This window comes from Numenius arquata, chromosome 9 (assembly GCF_964106895.1).
Source record: "Numenius arquata chromosome 9, bNumArq3.hap1.1, whole genome shotgun sequence".
Lineage (NCBI taxonomy): Eukaryota > Metazoa > Chordata > Aves > Charadriiformes > Scolopacidae > Numenius > Numenius arquata.
Genome location: NC_133584.1, coordinates 12,049,091 through 12,065,051, shown reverse-complemented (window position 1 = coordinate 12,065,051; position 15,961 = coordinate 12,049,091). Strand labels below are relative to the sequence as shown.

Below are 15,961 nucleotides of genomic sequence, written 5' to 3'. Positions count from 1 at the left end.
GACTCTGGTCTTTCGCAAGCAGTAGCCACAATGCTCAGCGCACGCCAGGCCTTTGCCCGTCCTCCACGTCATTTGTTTCGCTTGGTCCCTCGTCCCTTCGCTTGCGCTTTTTGGAAATGCTTGCTAGGGAGCTGGGGGAAGGGAGCGAAGGGCGAGATCTCAGCCAGCGTCCTCAGCTTGTGCTGCCCGTCTCCAAACCTCACCCATGCTCCTGGGGAGCCTCGCTCCAAGCCAGGACAAAGGCACAGCGATGGAGGCAGCGTTTCCCTGCCACCAAAGCTTTGGGCCATGCACAGAGAATTGTGTCTAACCCTGTGGCTCTCCAGACAGATCTTCCCTTCAGATGACACAACTGCAGGAGCTACGAGACTACGGACAGCACAGGAAACCCATCTGGGCAGGCCTGGACCTCACAGATCCCCTACCTTCTCTGTGCAAAGAGTAGTGAGAGACCCCTGGGGGTTTGCTACTATTTTTATTAGTAAACAAATGTCCCTTCCTGATGGCATCTCAGGTGATGTCCACCCGGCCCCAGGGATGTGAAGATGGATCCACTCTAGCCCTAAACTTCAGCGATGGCTGGCAAGCTAATGGCTGCCAAGACGGCACAAATCTAAATGGGCTACCTTTACCCCATCATGTGGGATGGGTGCCCCACAGAGGACACAAGGACAGGGAGTGGGGCTTGAACTCAGTGTCACCCTCACTTCCAGTCACCAAAAGTTCTCAGACCCTCCATCACCTCAAGCCCTCTCCAGTCCTCTCCCCAGACTAGCTCTTGGAATAGTTTCCAGCCACAGCAGACCTCCCAAGGAAAGTTTTCCAACACAGGAGACAGCATCACATCTGGTGTACCTATTTTCAGCAGAATTATTTCAGATAAAATGCCCTTCCTTTGGGTTTTGCCTCTTCTTTAGGGGTCTCAGTAGTCCTGCATGACAGTGCATTCATTCTTGCAGGAACCTAGTCCCTTTTAACTGCTTTTAAGGCCATTGATTTGGCTGATTTACAGGTTATCGATGGTGTCTAGTGTTTGCTCATGACTCCTCTGGCCTATTGCAGGTGTCCAAGTCATTCTAGACTGACCCCAACTCACCCAACACATCAGAAGGATTCATATCTCCCCAGCCTCCCTCCATGGCCCATGAGACAGATAAGCCTCACCGAGGAAGAAGGTCAGGTGAACTTACTTCCTTCAGTGGGGACATCATCTCCTTCACTTGCCACAAAAGCCCTCCTATAGCTGTAAGCAACAAGCAAAAATTGCCTGCTGTCCTCTCTGTGTGCCTGTAGCCTCCTTTGGGCTTGTCCTCCTCCTCCTCCTTTGGTTTGCCATGCAAGATAGGAGCCAACAGTGAATGAGTCACTCTGCCATTTTGCTATCGTCCAAAAAGCCATTTGCTGAGAATGTAGAGGAGCAGAAGGCCTAAGGAAGGTTGAACTTGCAGACAGCTAAGAAATGTACTCTTGGCTATGTCATGTAACTGCAAGGTATTTTATATATATATATATATATATTTCTTTTTTGATACTACATTCTGTAAAATATCCGATGTCATGTAAGGATGGTTCAGTGGAATCTTCCTCCTGAGAACAAAATAAAACTTTGATATGTACTGAGTTGGTGCCCTGAGGCTTTTATTCCAAGCGAGACATGGTCAAGGCTGGTTGCAAGTCTCTGCCATGGACGCCTGCGCTCCCAGGGGGATTCTCACTGTGTCCCTCACCCCAGCGGCTGCTCAGCTTCATGGGCTGAGACAGACCCCGACCAGCCATGAATACCAATTGCAAAAAACAACAAAAAATGAGATCCTGCCCTTCAATTATTTATGGTTTTAGCACATCAGTGAAGATGGGGGCAGTGGCAGGAGAAGAGTGCAGCAACTTGTATGCTGAGAATAGCAATTAAACCTGGGCTCAATTGACATGCGGAAAAAATAACAGGTATGTGACTTTTGTTTTAAAAGAGGTAAAAATCAGCCCATCCACGCTAGCTGTTGGACTGAGAGAGTGCATCTTCACAGCAGAGGCCCCACAGCAATCACAGGTGGGAGCGGAGGCAGGGACCCAGCTCTGCTGGGCACCTCTTCTCCACATCACAGGCTGTGAAAATCCAGCCTCTGGAGAGAGCTTAATATCATGGGCACTGTTTCCTACCATGTGCCTGGATCCAGGGCTGAGAGCTGGGTTATTGATCCCTATTTTCCTACAGCACAGAACTGAAATAACAGCAGTGGGCTCCTCTGGGTCAGCAGCAGGGAAGAGGGCGGCGAGTCTGGCTCTCACTCAGGGGTCTAACATGTCCAGAGACATCAGAGAGATGAAGGGGAAGAGAGAGAGAGAGAGAAAAAGCAAAATCAAGGCCTGGCACCCTGAGCATTAAACCATCAGCTGCAGGATCTGAGCATAGACAGCTTCGGGGCCAGTTTAAAAATACTGCTGCCCTATTATAGACCAATCATAAATACAGACTCTCCTCCTCCCATCAATAGCTCTGCCGGGAAATCCCTGACACAACCCAGCCCTCGGCCCCTGCTCGCCGAGCCGCTGTGCTGCCGAGTGCCAGCCCTTCGTGCCCCATGGCCACTGCGGCTGGCTGCAGGGAGGGCTGGGAACCAGCAGCAGAAAAGAAAAGCGAGAGAAACAGCAACAGGCTTTGCATTTGCTGGCACCTCACGACCTGCCAACTGGTGAGAGCTTCTCTCCAGGGAGACAGCCACGGAGACAGCAATTTATCAGTCTGGCTGTGGTGAAAAGCCGTAAAAAGGACCCTGGGTAAGGTTTGGCTGTCCCTGGCTGCATGTGATTGCCAGGTATGAGCTGAGAGTTGGCTGCAGCGGAGCCCAACCGCAGATAGACCAGGGGGGGACAGCCAGGACCTGCCCGAGACCCACAGGGGAGAAAGCATCCTTCATCCCTCAACCACCTTCCCTGGGATGGGCTCGCTGTCCCTATGCCAGCTGTGGGGCTGGTCACTACTCACCATCCCTGGGGGGTGAGCTGAGCCATGGGGGCTTGCTCTGAGCTCCAGAAGTGCCAAAAGCCACAAAAAGCAGCACTGTGAGGGCAGTTTGCTAAGAAACAAGTGAGATGGGCATAACTGCACATTGGAAATGGGTATCCTGGAAGGATCCCAAGAATGAGGCTGTGGCTGAGTATGCACGAGGGTCTCTGAGTAATGGGGAGTGGATGAAGGGGCTGCATGATGGAGGGGACATGCACGCACAGCACAAGGATACAGGCAGGCAGCGGCAAGGAGGGGACCAGGGAAAAAGCACACAACGTAGGGGAGCAGAGGGCATTGCAGGAGGAGTGAAGGATGGCTCTGCCCTTGTAAAAGAAGCAAGAAAATAAGAATCCCTGCAGGGACGTGGTCTCCACCAGAGCTGTCTTCCCGGTAGGAGGCAAGGGAGTTCCCCCTCAGCAGCTGGGTGGTTGAGGAGGCTGCAGACAGCCAGACATGATGACTGGGGCTGGGAAAACCTCAGCATGGAAAGAAGAGGGCTACAGGCAATGGCAGCAAGAAACTTGGCCATGTCTCTGCTTCATGACATAACGCCGGCGGGGAGAGGGTCAGCTGCTCCCAGCGCGGGAAGGACTGTGCAGGAGGGAAGGGAGTTGGTCCAGGCTGCAGGATCAGCCTCCTCCTCCCCAGCGGAGCCACTCAGCCTCCCCCACCCCAAGCAAGGAGATATCTCCTCCAGAATGACAGGTCCATTCAGATATGAGACCCTTTGGGTCCCAAGCACTTCTTCAGCCATGGTTCTCCTGCCAAAAATGCTTGGGGCATCACTGATGTTCATTCCAAGGGGGACAGGTCATGCTGGCTCATGCTACCCAGGGAAGTCCCTGCTGGTGGCACCACATGGTCCCCAGCCCTGCTGCCATGGCACCACTGTCCCTCAGGCAGAGTTGGGGACCAGGAGGGGTCTGAGGTCCAATGCTTTGCATCACGTGCATCACTGCATCTCCAGTGCTCCAAGACTGGAATATCACACTGAGACACCAGTTCATCCACAGACCAGGACCGTACCCACAAAGGATATGGATTGGGGGGACCATGCTACAGGGAAAGAGCTGGGCACGAGGATGGGCATCCCCCATCTGGGGAACACTGGTCCATCCCAGTGCCGGAGGGTCACTGGTCCCAGTGCTTCCCAGTGCAGTGCCAGAGATCTCGCAGCTCCATCTGCTGGCTCCATGGCCACGGCTGCAGACACCGCGGAATAGGGAAGGCACTGGGGAAGGGGAAAAGTTGGTGGGATGAGCAGGACAGAGCACTTAAGAAACAAAATCCACATGACCCCTGGATCACACAGGGTTTTCTTGTTATTTTGATTTTTTTTTACCAATAGCTTGCAGGTTGCATATATGAAAATACAGGAAAACCTTACCCCGGCAAAAATATCAAACCCAGAGTGAGCAGTGCAAGCAGGACACAGCAGAGAGGAGAAGCACTTGAGAAGCACAAGAGAGAGCACAAGAGCACTTGAGAAGCTGCGCAGCCAGGGCCTGGTACTGTGCAAGCTGCACCGGTGATGCTGGTGTTGGTTATTGTCTTTCCTTCAGCCCATCTTTCTTCCATTAATTCAGTCACAAAATCTTTTCTACCATGGCAATCTTCAGCACCAAACCATTTGCAGAGTCAGGAGGGGTCGGATGCAGCTGCCTCGGTGGCTCTGCAGGTCTGGCCCTCATTTGCCAGACAGCCCAAAAAACAATTTCAGTACTCGGAGTAGTTTAGGGGTTGTTCACTTCAGCTCTTGCTACTCGCAGTGAGCAGCAGCTCCCCCAGTGCCTGTGTTTCTGCTCCTCTACCACCCAGGCAGTGTATGAACCCCAGAGAACACAGCAGCAACAAGGTTACCCTGGGGGTCTCCCTGCCACAGGCTGGGATGTATAGTGGGGTCAGAAGAGCACTCAGGCTCTTTACATGAAAAAGAAACGCAGGAGAGGCTCTAAACTTCAGGTCACAGGGAGATCATACAAGAACAGTCCCAAACTCTGCTGCCTCGCTTCTGATTTTCCCCACTACTTGTCCACCCCAGGATCCCAGGGAAGATGGACCTTGGTAGCCACGGTTATATTTGAGGCTTATGATGTGCAAGCTATTTCAAAAGCTTTTTCAAGCATTTGCAGACCAATTTCACCTCGGTTTTCTGCACCAAAGTCATGCCCACAGCACATGCTGTCCTCACCGGTAAGTCCTGCAGGAGCCTAACAGCTCCCCTGCAGGGAAGGTAAGAGACTGAGGGGTGACAGGCTGCAGGGGAACAACAGTTTTCTTCCTAACTTTATGATGCCCAACAGGTCCCCTGAGCTCTGCAGGATGAAGTAGCAGCAGGCAGAAATCAGCCATCCTCCCCTTTGCCCAGACTCTGTAGTCCAATAAGTGCAATTTCCCCACGATTGACCTAACAGGGCAGAGACTTGGGACTTGCTGCCACAGCCTCGTTGTGCTTGCCAACCTTGAGCACCCTTTGCCCCCACGGCAGGGTGCCCAGACCGCTGGGAGGGGTTTGTGTTTGCCAGAGTGTTTTTCAGAGACGTAGTCACAGAATCATAGAATGGTTTGGGTCGAAAGGAACCTTAATTATCACCTAGTTCCAACACCCCTGCCATGGGCACAGACACCTTCCACTAGACCAGGTTGCTCAAAGCTTCATCCAGCCTGACCTTGAACAATTCCAGCGAAGAGGCATCCACAGCCTCTCCAGGCAACCTGTTTCACTGCCTCACCACCCTCACAGTAAAGAATTTTTTCCTAATATCTAATCTAAATCTACCCTCTTTCAATTTAAAACCATTACCCCTTGTCCTATCGCTCTGGTCCCTGATAAAGAGTCCCCTTGTGAAAGCTCAGCACCTAGATATTTTTGGAGGACAAAGCAATCTCTACGCCCCTGGTGACACAAGGGACACCCACAGGTACATGGGGCCAGGGCAGATGCTGCTGTATACAGCTCATAGGAGGCAGTGCCAGCTGCCCAGTTGCCCAGTTCCACCAAGGCCAGAGGCAGGAGAGTATCCGGATGTGCCTCCCTGAAAGCTAGGTCCAGCTGGTGGAGTAAGGTAGCCCACAGCTTCCCACTGAGCTGCTCACACGTACCTAGAAAAGGCTTTGGAAAAATTAAAAAGCACAAATGCATCCTTGGGATGAGGAGAAAGGGCTTGATTTATTCTTGCAAGTACACTCCAGCCATCACACAGGGCAGCTGAGGGTCTTCCTCACCCTGAATATGTCCCATAGGAAACCATCAGACCCACCAGGCTCCCCGAGGCTGTGGGACAAGTTGCCGGGCTGAGGCACCTCAATGTGTGCCTGTCCCTGCCACGAGCCGAGGAAGCCTCACCATGCCACGAGAGAGGGCTGACCTTGGGCACCCAATTTTCCAGGCGCTCCATCAGCCTCCCCACCCAACCCCTCTGCTCCTGTTTGTGAGCCCCAGCTCCCACTACTTCCCGGTGAAATAAAGCAGGACGAAGAGGAGCACTGCCAAAACACAGAGCAAAGTGATGCCGATGCAGCACCAGCATTTCCAGGGGAAGTTGCAATTGGAAGGCAAGGGGTGGTGGGTTGGGGTTGCATGGGACCTCCTGCCCTGGCATTTCGGGGTGTGATGAGCCCTGGTCATCAAGGGCTTCCGGTCATCCCACGCTTGAGCCGGCCTCGACTTGCTGCAAACGCCGAGCTGACAGCCCTCGCAGCGATCGCTGTTGTGTGGCCCTGCCACCGGCGCATCCACCACGACTTCCAGGAGGTCAGAGGGCTGGACTGACACGTGGTAGAAGTACTGGAGGATCTTCAGCACCAGGTTGTGCAAGAGCCTCTCCACAGTCTCGTGATTGAATTCGGCCTCCTCCAGCTGGGGGTCAGGGCACCGCCTGCACGCCTGGCGAAAGGCTCGCATCCGTACCATGCCCTGGCCCTGGAACCGGCACATGTGGAACAGGATGTGCACTTTGGCCGAAGACCACTCCTGCAAGCACTGGGAGCATCGAAACCTGCCAGGGCATAGAGGAGACCAGCTCATCTCAGGCTCCCAGGCTGCTGAGCTGGCAGCTTCCCATGCTGTCAGTAGGGACCAGGGTAGCCAGGGTTGATGGTTTAACTTCACCCATGCAAGTTTCACACTGAACTGTACTCCCCAAAACAGCATGATGCCAGCCCGGGCGGTTCAATACAGATGTGAGCTTAGGGCCGTCCCCAGCATTAAAAATTTTAGGAGCCAGGCTGCCTGCTGGGACCATCCTGGTCCCCTTTCCTAGCCCATCCTGGCCCCACTGCCAGGAGTAGGGGTCCTTGGGGTGGGAAGCGTCAAGCCCCAGGTCTATTTGGGGCTCCAGCCCCTCACCCGCGCTGGCTCATCACAGCTCAGCGGAAAGCCGATGTCAAGCCCAGGGCTGGGGAAGTAAAAAAACAAGAAAAAAATAGAAGGAAAGTGTGGGTGGAGGCTGCAGAGCAGGTGAGGAGATGTCTTAAGGAGTCAAAAGGTGTGTAACTTGCAGCTCTTTGTCTTGCAAAATCTGTGTTGGGGCTGGCAGCCAAAGTCTCCATTTGCTACCACCCAGGCAGGAGGACTGATGTCCTCCCTGGGGTGGAAATGGTTGTGATGGGGCCTCTCATCAGATGTGCAGAGCCACAGCCTCTCTCTGCTCTGCATCCCCACAGCCTGGTGCAGAGGCAGGGACTGCTCGGGCATCACCCCAAGTCCCAGCAGGCAGCGGCTCTCCCTCTCCTCACCCTCAGGCTGCAAAACCAGAAGATTTGGCTCCAGTGTGGTGTAACTACCCCTGCTTGCTGGAGGAGCCCTTTGTATCTTGACACCAAGATGGAGAAAAACTGGCCAAATACCAGCTGCCCTTTGGCCCTGTGGAGCTGCCACACTCCCCTCCCCTCCAATTATCGTGATTTTTTTCATTTGGCAATAACACACCAAGCTTGGAACAAAATGGGAAAACCCCTCCTGGCCTCATCCACCTCCAAACCACCCCTTTTGTGCCAAAAGCTGTTTCCTACAAGCAAACTTTGAGAAAGGGAAGGTCCACATGGCTGCCCATCATCCCTGGTCCTGCTCCATCAGGGACCAAGCTGGCAACCCCCTACCTCCCAAGAGCACAGCGCTGCACAAACTCCTTCCAGCCAGGCTCGAGGACGTGCACTTGCAGGGTATCATCCTCTTGAAGCATCCATGGCTCTGTTAAGTGCGCATCTGCAATCTTCTCTGCAAAAATGTCCTGCCAGGTCCTCATGGTGCCACCTGGAGCTGGGGAAGAGGCAGTGACCAAACTTGCTGGGTCAAGCTTGCGACTTCTGAGTGCTGATAGATGTGGGCAACTGCCTTTTCCCCAAAGTTTTCCTCTTTGCACAACGTCTTTGTGCTTGGAGAGGGGAACCTTTGCTCCCACGTGTGTAGCACCGCCCCATCCTGATCCCTGTGCCAACCAGCTCTGCTGACGCTGCACCAGGCCAGGTGAAATGTCCCCCAAAGCAAGGGCAAGGTGGGGTTTCCTCAAGCCCCACACATGAACCCCTGACCCTAATGAAGCCATGCTCTTGTGATGCTGCTCTGTCCATAGGCAGAAACCCCCTGCCAGGCTGCCCGTCCTCATCACTATCATGGTAGCGGCAGAGATTATGCCCAGCGTAGGAATAACAGAAGTGAAACCCACCAAAAACGCAGAACTCAGCAGCTGATAAAGCCCCAGGTAGCCTTATCTCTCTCGGTAGCTGCCACCAAGCACGGGCTGTTTTTAACTACTTTCAGCCAACTCGAGCAGAAAAAGGCCTGATGTGAAACCGCAGGGTGGAAAGTCGGGGAGGATGGCACCGCACGTAAAACCGAAAGAGGTGAGGTGTGCTCTGAGACGAGAGCACCCAGGGAAGGTATAAACAGTGGGGCTGGGACTGCCTGCAGCCCTCTGCCCCCCAGTTGACCCCTCTCTGGGGTCCTGCAGGACATCCCATGGAGAGCAATGCAGGATCGGGAGCAGGTTAGATCAGGTGCCAAATGATAACTGGTATGGAGTCAGGGGAAGATTTGCAGCTTGATAAAGCAAGTTCAGTTTGCCATGGAAATAAAACAATCTCGTCTAGGGTGAAGCTTTCAGAGGACCATCTTGTGCACAGAGAGGGCACAAAACTCCCCAGAATGCCTGGCCTTGGAGAAAATGTGCCAGGTGGCTGCTGAGGATGAAGGCACCATGGAAAGTTATGGAAGCTCCTCACGTTGAGTGTCTGGAGCAGCACGCAGGCTTCCAGAAGCAGGGAGGGTTTAATGCAAAGACTGTGCGATATTAAAGCCCACAGCAGGACAGAACTCTGCTTAAAAAAAAAAAAAAAAAAAAAAAAGGCAAAAGGATCTAGGAATCGGGCTTAAAATACTTCATATTAGTGTCAAATGAAGTATGTTCCCCTGGCACCCTAAAAGCCTGGATGCCCCAGGCAGTGGTGCCAGTGGCTGGCCCTGCTCTGGAGCTGGCTGGGGCAGCAGGATTGCTGAGGATGTAGGCGACAGCACCTGTGGCCTCACAACAGGGGCACAGTGGCTGCTGGCAGTAGGTGACAGTGGCTGTGAGGTCTTAAGAGGCACCAGTACTTCAGGCTCATTCTCCAGATCCCAAAAGGGAAGCAGACAATGTAGATAAGTCCCAGTAACCACAGGGTGGCAGGGAGTCTCTGATCTTTGCTGCTGGTAAGTCATTTGTACCATGATGTACTCCAGCACCTTCACAGTGTGCACTGCTCCTCCTGTGAGAGCAGAGGGAGGTAATGAGGTCCTGGGGCAGAGACCATCTTCAGCTTCGAGGTTCTTCCCTGCTTTGAGGTCCTTCCACTGTTAATTATGCCTTGATGCTACGATTTGGAGCAGGACTAGAAAGAAAGAAAGGAGGTTTCCTGGAAGCAGAGGAGCCAAGCCAAGGTCTTCAGAATCTTTATGGAGAGCTAACAAAGCCCTAACCTGTGGACAGGACCTGAGTCACCCCCTGTCCAAGAGCCGTGCCATGGGGACATGGGGTCCCATTTGGGCTGGGGCAGCACCCTACAAGCAGGACAGTGAAGGATGGGTTGTCCCACCAGCATTTCCAATGCTCACAGGTGGGGACCCAGGTACATCTCTGGCTCAGGTCTGATGCATGGGGAAAAAGAGAGAGCAGCAGACCTCCCTGGCCCCCCTCCTACCCCACTTCTCTAGGTTCACTATAGAAGACCCCTTTGTGCACCCTGCCACAGAGAGGTCTCCAGGACAGCAAATCTCCTAGTGGAGAAAGCTGGCACTGTGCAGTGCCTGGCATCGTTGTGCCACAGCATGGTGTGAGGAGCCAACAAGTCACAGGGATGGGATCACCTGCCTGCAGCATCTGCCATCCCCTTGGACCCCTGTATTAGGGGCTGAGATTTACCCAAGGGTGGTTGAATGCAGGAGAAACCAAAAGGTTTTGATATCTCCCCTTTACTTTGAGGGCAGCTGTGCCTGTGTTAAGCACCTCGAGCTATTTTGAGAAGGAGCCCCCCCAGGGAGGCAGCCCTCTCTCCTGGTACTCTCATATTCACCCAAACAAACCGATCACTTCATCTGGGGGATCTGTGATTTCAGCCCAGCCCTTCCTCCCCAGGACTGCTGCCGCAGGGCAGAGGGATGCTCCCCACCAGGGCAGACACTGCTCCCCATACCGCCCACCCTGGGGGGCAAAACACTGCCCCTCAGGCACACAGCTCAACGGGGGTCCAGTAGCACCCCCGGCACGGGGATGGGTCCCTGCCTCCAAAACCCGGCTGTGATGGAAACCAGCCCCCCGTTACGTCATGGCAACACAACTCAAATCACGACTCACGATGCACCGAGCCCTCGCAGTCATCTCTGAGAAGGAGCCTGGTGCTGGTCCTTCTATTAAAGCCTTTGACTTGCTTTTACTAAAGGGACTTTCCCAGAACCACCCACAGAGCCGAAACTGCTTTGACGTCCTGTTCCACCTCACACACACCTCCCGGTGCTGCCTGAGCACCTTGCCACTTACCAGCACCCACCTGGCAACAGAAGTCGCTCCTGCAGGTCCTCCTGCAGCCTTGGCCTCAGCAGGGCCCAAGGACAATCTCTGTCCCAGCCCTGGCATGACCCTGCTGGGCTGGCCAGACATGCTGAGGACAGACCCTGCCAGTCCTCTCCATCCCAGCATGCTGGTTGTGGCTCCTCCACGGGATGCATGAGGGAGGTAAACACAAGGTGCATCCCAGGTGGTAATTCCCCTGCCGCTTTCACACAGCCTGAAACTATTTTTGACTTCACTTCCCACCCTTGGCTGAGCCACCCAGGCAAGAGGAGGAAGGTTTCCCAAAGTTCTTTCTCCTCCTCTCCATCTCTCACCGTGTGTCAGCCTCCCCAGCCCAACCCCTCCAGCTCAGGGACCAAGTGCCCACATTGTCATGCTTGGCCCACATGCATCCCATCCCATCCCTTCCCTTCCCTTCCCTTTGGAGTCACCCCATACCAGGTGGCTCCATCCTGCCAGCAGTCCCCTGGAGGAGCAGAAAGGGACATTCAGCCCTGGTCCCCAGGCAGGACTGCAGAGCAGGACATCCCCTCAGCAGCAGGGATGCTGTATGTGGGCAGAGCAAGGCTTGCAAGACAGATTGACTGCCATCTGAGCAACAGAGTATAACCCTAAACACTTCTCTGTCTTCCACTGTTTGCTTCACACCGGAGCTTTTTCCCACCCTGAAGACTTCCCTCATCTTTTCCTGCACTAAATATGCTCAATGTTTTTCCATCAGTCATTCTTTCAGGGCATTTCTGCTCTTTTCTCTAAGTCATCAGGGTGACTCTGATTTCTAACCCTCATCCCAGACGGCCCCTACACCTTTCCTCAACAGCATATTGCCTTCATTTGAGCCATGCTCTCCCAGAAAACTGCTGTTTGATGTGTCTGCTGCCACAAGATATTGATAACTGCTCAAGGGATACAACTTTTTGGGTAGCCATATACCCACAGGGGCAGAATTTCCCATTCCCCTAATTAGCTTGTGAGAACATCGCATAAGCACAAAGATAGCATCACTCCCACTTTCCCTGCAGTACCCAGCCCGTCACCCTAACGAAGAGAAAATGAGGTTGGTTTGACACAATGTGTTCCTGCTAAATCTATTCTCAGCCCCAGCGCTGCCCTCTCGGTGTTTACCGCTTGGTGGCCTTACTAATTTGTTCCAGCAGCTTTCTGGGTACGGAGGCAGACTGACTCATCTAGTATTTCCTGGATCCTCTTTTTTCCCCCCTTCCTTGAAGCAAACAGTGAATTCAGCATCTGTATCTTCCTGGGACATGACTCCATACCAGCTCTCTACACCTCTGTCCCCCTCTGACCTTGCCACTGTTGACCGTGAATGGTTGTCACCTCATCACAGTGAAACCCACCACCTCTAGGGACAAGCAATGGCTGTAGGATTCCTTTCAGGCTGGACTGTCTTCATAGTCAAGCCCTTAGAGTAGAGGAGTCTACCTGTCCCAGGATGGATTTGAAGCAAAAGGGATCCTCTGGAAATGGGGATATGCCCAAGTTGGACTGTAGAGGGGACATTGCCCCATCACCCTGCACTTCTGGGATGGAAAGGGATGCTGAGCAACGGGGAGAGATTAAGGGGGGATGTGGCTGCGAAGATGCAAGAAGGTACCACCCCAAAAGGGTTTGGGCTCCCTGTTCATCTAGTGGGCCTCAGCCTTGTAAAGGTCCCTCCAGGCGTAAGGAGAGAGCTCAGCCCCCTCTGAAAAGGCTCTGCCCTGGTGCCATGGGCAGTGGTTTTGGTCTTGGGGATGGTGGAGTGGGCGGGTCCAGGGCTCATTCCTGGCCCTCTGAGTCTCTGTGTGCCAGGAACCAGCCTGCTAGCATCCTCCTCAGGCAGCACATCCCGTCAAAGGGAAGAAGACAGAGAAGGAGAAACCCTGGAGCCAACTCAAAACAAAACTAGAGAAAGCAAAATGAGGGCAGTGGGAGGAAACACAGATGTTCTGCAAGCCTACAGCAGGCTCAGCAACATGCAGGGTGAGGTTCTCGATGGGACAGGACGGAGGAGCTGCTATGGGCCTGGACCCCTCAGGACATACCAAGGCTGTGCAAACTGGCCATGGTTAGAGGTCCAGTCAACCTGCCCAGCAGCCCATCAGTCCCATCACCAACCATGGCACCCACCAGCTCACCCCAGCCTGTCTCTTCCAGAACCAACAGATGCTTTCCCAGTGAGTCAAGACCATGGCAATGCTCCCACACCATAGTGCCCGACACCAGTCCTACCCACAGATCACCCCATTAATCCAGGGGCCAAATAACCCACACACCCCACTGCATCACCTCCAGCCCAACCTCCCCCAAACCAAAACACAGCTCTGACATCTCCCAGTGACCAGGACAGTGCTCACTTGTAAGTGACCTTACTGCCACAGGACCTGACCACTCCTTCTCCCCCTGGCTTCTGCAATGTCCTATTTTGCAGGAATAATGTGTTGCTGCTCCATGGCATGGCTCTCATTGAAGATGCTGCTGCAAGCAGCAGGAGAGGACTTCCTCTCCACCGTCATCTGCTTGCCCAGTTTTCTCAAAGCCTGGGTATTGGGCTCAGGTTTCTTTAAGGGATGCTTGCTCACATGTTGTTCCCAATCACCTTTAATCAAGTCTGGGGTAAATAAGGGACCAGGCTGGCTTTCAAGCACCTGTACAGGGGATTGTGCTTGTTTAGGTATAGGCTGAAGGCACACCTCCAGCTTCCTGCAGGTACTGACAGGGATCAGTCCCAGCTCTCTGAGGTCTCCCAGTGGGATCTGGCCACTCCCCATCAGCAAGACCCCAGCGTGGGACCAGGGGTGAGCTCTGCTCTCTGGAGGTTCCACTGCGGTCCCAGGGAGCTGACAAAGCATTTTTGGCACACACGATGGTGGCAGCCGCTCGTTGGGGGAGCACTGGGTGGCTGTGGTCAGAAGTGGTTGCTCTAACTGCCAGACCAGAGTGTGCAGGAAACGCAGCATCTTCAGCGCCCGCAGCTGCCCCCTCAGCCGCAGCCGGGACCTGGCATGGGAAGAGCTGTGGCAGGTGAATGGGGGAGCAGGGGGCTGTGTGTCCGCAGGGGTGTTTGGCACACAGTAGCTGTGCAAATGTGGGGGTGTGCACACAAATTAGCATGGGGAGCTGTGTGCACGTTTGTGTGTTTGTGAGCGTTTGTGTGTTTGTGAGCGTTTGTGTGTTTGTGAGCATTTGTGTGTGCTTGCACAAAGGGGTGCATGGCCAGGCTGGGGGTGCTCACTCTGGGGTGATACAGGGAAACAAATATCGTAACCTCCCCTGTTTGGGTGCCGTGCACTTGTGAGCACAAAGCACAGGGTCGGGGCTGTCAGGAGCATCTTCCATCACTCACATAGCAATGCTGGTAGGAATGAGGTGGGCAGAACCAAACCTACGCCCTGTCCCCTCCGGCCTTGCAAGAGTCATTACCAGTGATGGCACACGCTGAGAGCATGGAAGAGTCAGGTCCAGGTGCCATTTAATTTTATAAGGCCTTGTTCCGCTCCCGCTTGCACTGCTGTAAGCCCCAGTTTTCCCAAAATAGGGAAAGAGCTCTTAAGAGCTCTTACTCTGTCGGTGGCCAGTGGCTTTGAGGCGCAGGGGTTAGCTCCAGCGGCTGTGACACTGCAGGCAGTGAGGTCAAAAACCAGAGCTAGGTGGTGGGGTCCACCTAACCACCCTGCAGCAAACCTCCTCTCCGCAGCCTCTAAACCAAAGACCACTGAAACTGTGCCACCCACGCCCCTCCAGAGCCAACAAAGCAGCTGTGGCAGAAAGGATGTACCCCAAAACCATACCATGCTCATTGCACCCCAGCCCCTTCTTGGTACAGGCAGGGAAAGCCAAAGGACTTGAGGGTGTAGGCTCAGCCCTCCCTGGAAAACCTGACACAAGCCTTAACATCATAGGTGGAAAGGAGTTTGCTTGGGTGCCTGCTTCATTTGGAGTGGAGAAAAAGGGCATAAACCTGCCAGTTGGTGCAAATAGTGGGCAGGCAGCTGGTATGGGTGCAGTGGTGGGCAAAAGCAGGAGGGCTGTGATGTGGAAGGAGGGGCAGGGGAAGTTGGGATGTGGGATGGTGGAGCTGGGAAAAGCCAGAACTGGGGACTTCTCAGCATGGGAGGTAAAACAACTTCCTCCAGATCCCACACAGTGACTCCAGGAAGACTAAACTGCAATCACCACGCTGGAGGGAGAGTCAAAACAGTCAGCAGCTGCTCTCCTGGCTCACATGGAAAGATGAGAGCAGCTCCTGCACGCAAATGTGTTCACGTCCCCATCCCTGAGCAGGATGCTGGGATGCGGGGGCTGACACCTGTCTCGGGGTACTGCTTGGTTCGGGGATGCTCAGTTGGGGGCTTGAAACCTGCATTCCACCTGGAACTCATCCCAGCCCTGTTCCTGCTCTGGCCAGCACAGCGCAGAGGAGCATATCTCATGTCTCTGCTGGCAGTGGGCACTCTGTCCTCCAAACAGGGATGGGACACGGTGCCTGGCAGCATCCCCACCACTCACCCCATGTGTCCCTGGGCCCCAGCCTTGCTCTCTTCAAGGGGCAGGGTCACAGCCAGGCTGCTGGGGAGCTGGAGGGGCACAGACATTGACACAGGCTGTGTGCTCTCCCATCCCCAGTGGCAGTGGGAGATGCTTTTTTGCTACACCTTCAGCTCCACCACCTGGCTTGGGAGCCTCTGGCTGGCTGCAGACCACCATCCGCCAAGAGGGGAAGGGACCCAGCCCTGACTGCTACTGGAGGAGCTGTGGCTGCAGCCAGGGGATACAGGAGGGGATGAAGACCCGGCACCTCCGCTGCCCAAGAGGCAGGACGGAAAATATGAAGCAGGGCCCACCCTCTCGCTGGTGTCGTGTCTGACAGGAAAGCCAGAAGCAAAACTGCTGACTGAGCTCCCACTTC

At 54.2% G+C, this 15,961-nt stretch overlaps 1 protein-coding gene across 1 annotated transcript; it reads right to left on the bottom strand.

The window, feature by feature from the left end:
• Positions 1-6,455: 6,455 nt before the first annotated feature.
• LOC141468811 (receptor-transporting protein 3-like) lies at positions 6,456-8,253 on the bottom strand. The gene is made up of 2 exons (XM_074154001.1): positions 8,108-8,253; positions 6,456-7,005 (listed from the first exon to the last, which is right to left on the bottom strand). Exons 1-2 carry the CDS (start codon positions 8,251-8,253, stop codon positions 6,456-6,458), a joined length of 696 nt encoding a protein of 231 aa, XP_074010102.1.
• Between the last annotated feature and the right edge of the window lie 7,708 nt (positions 8,254-15,961).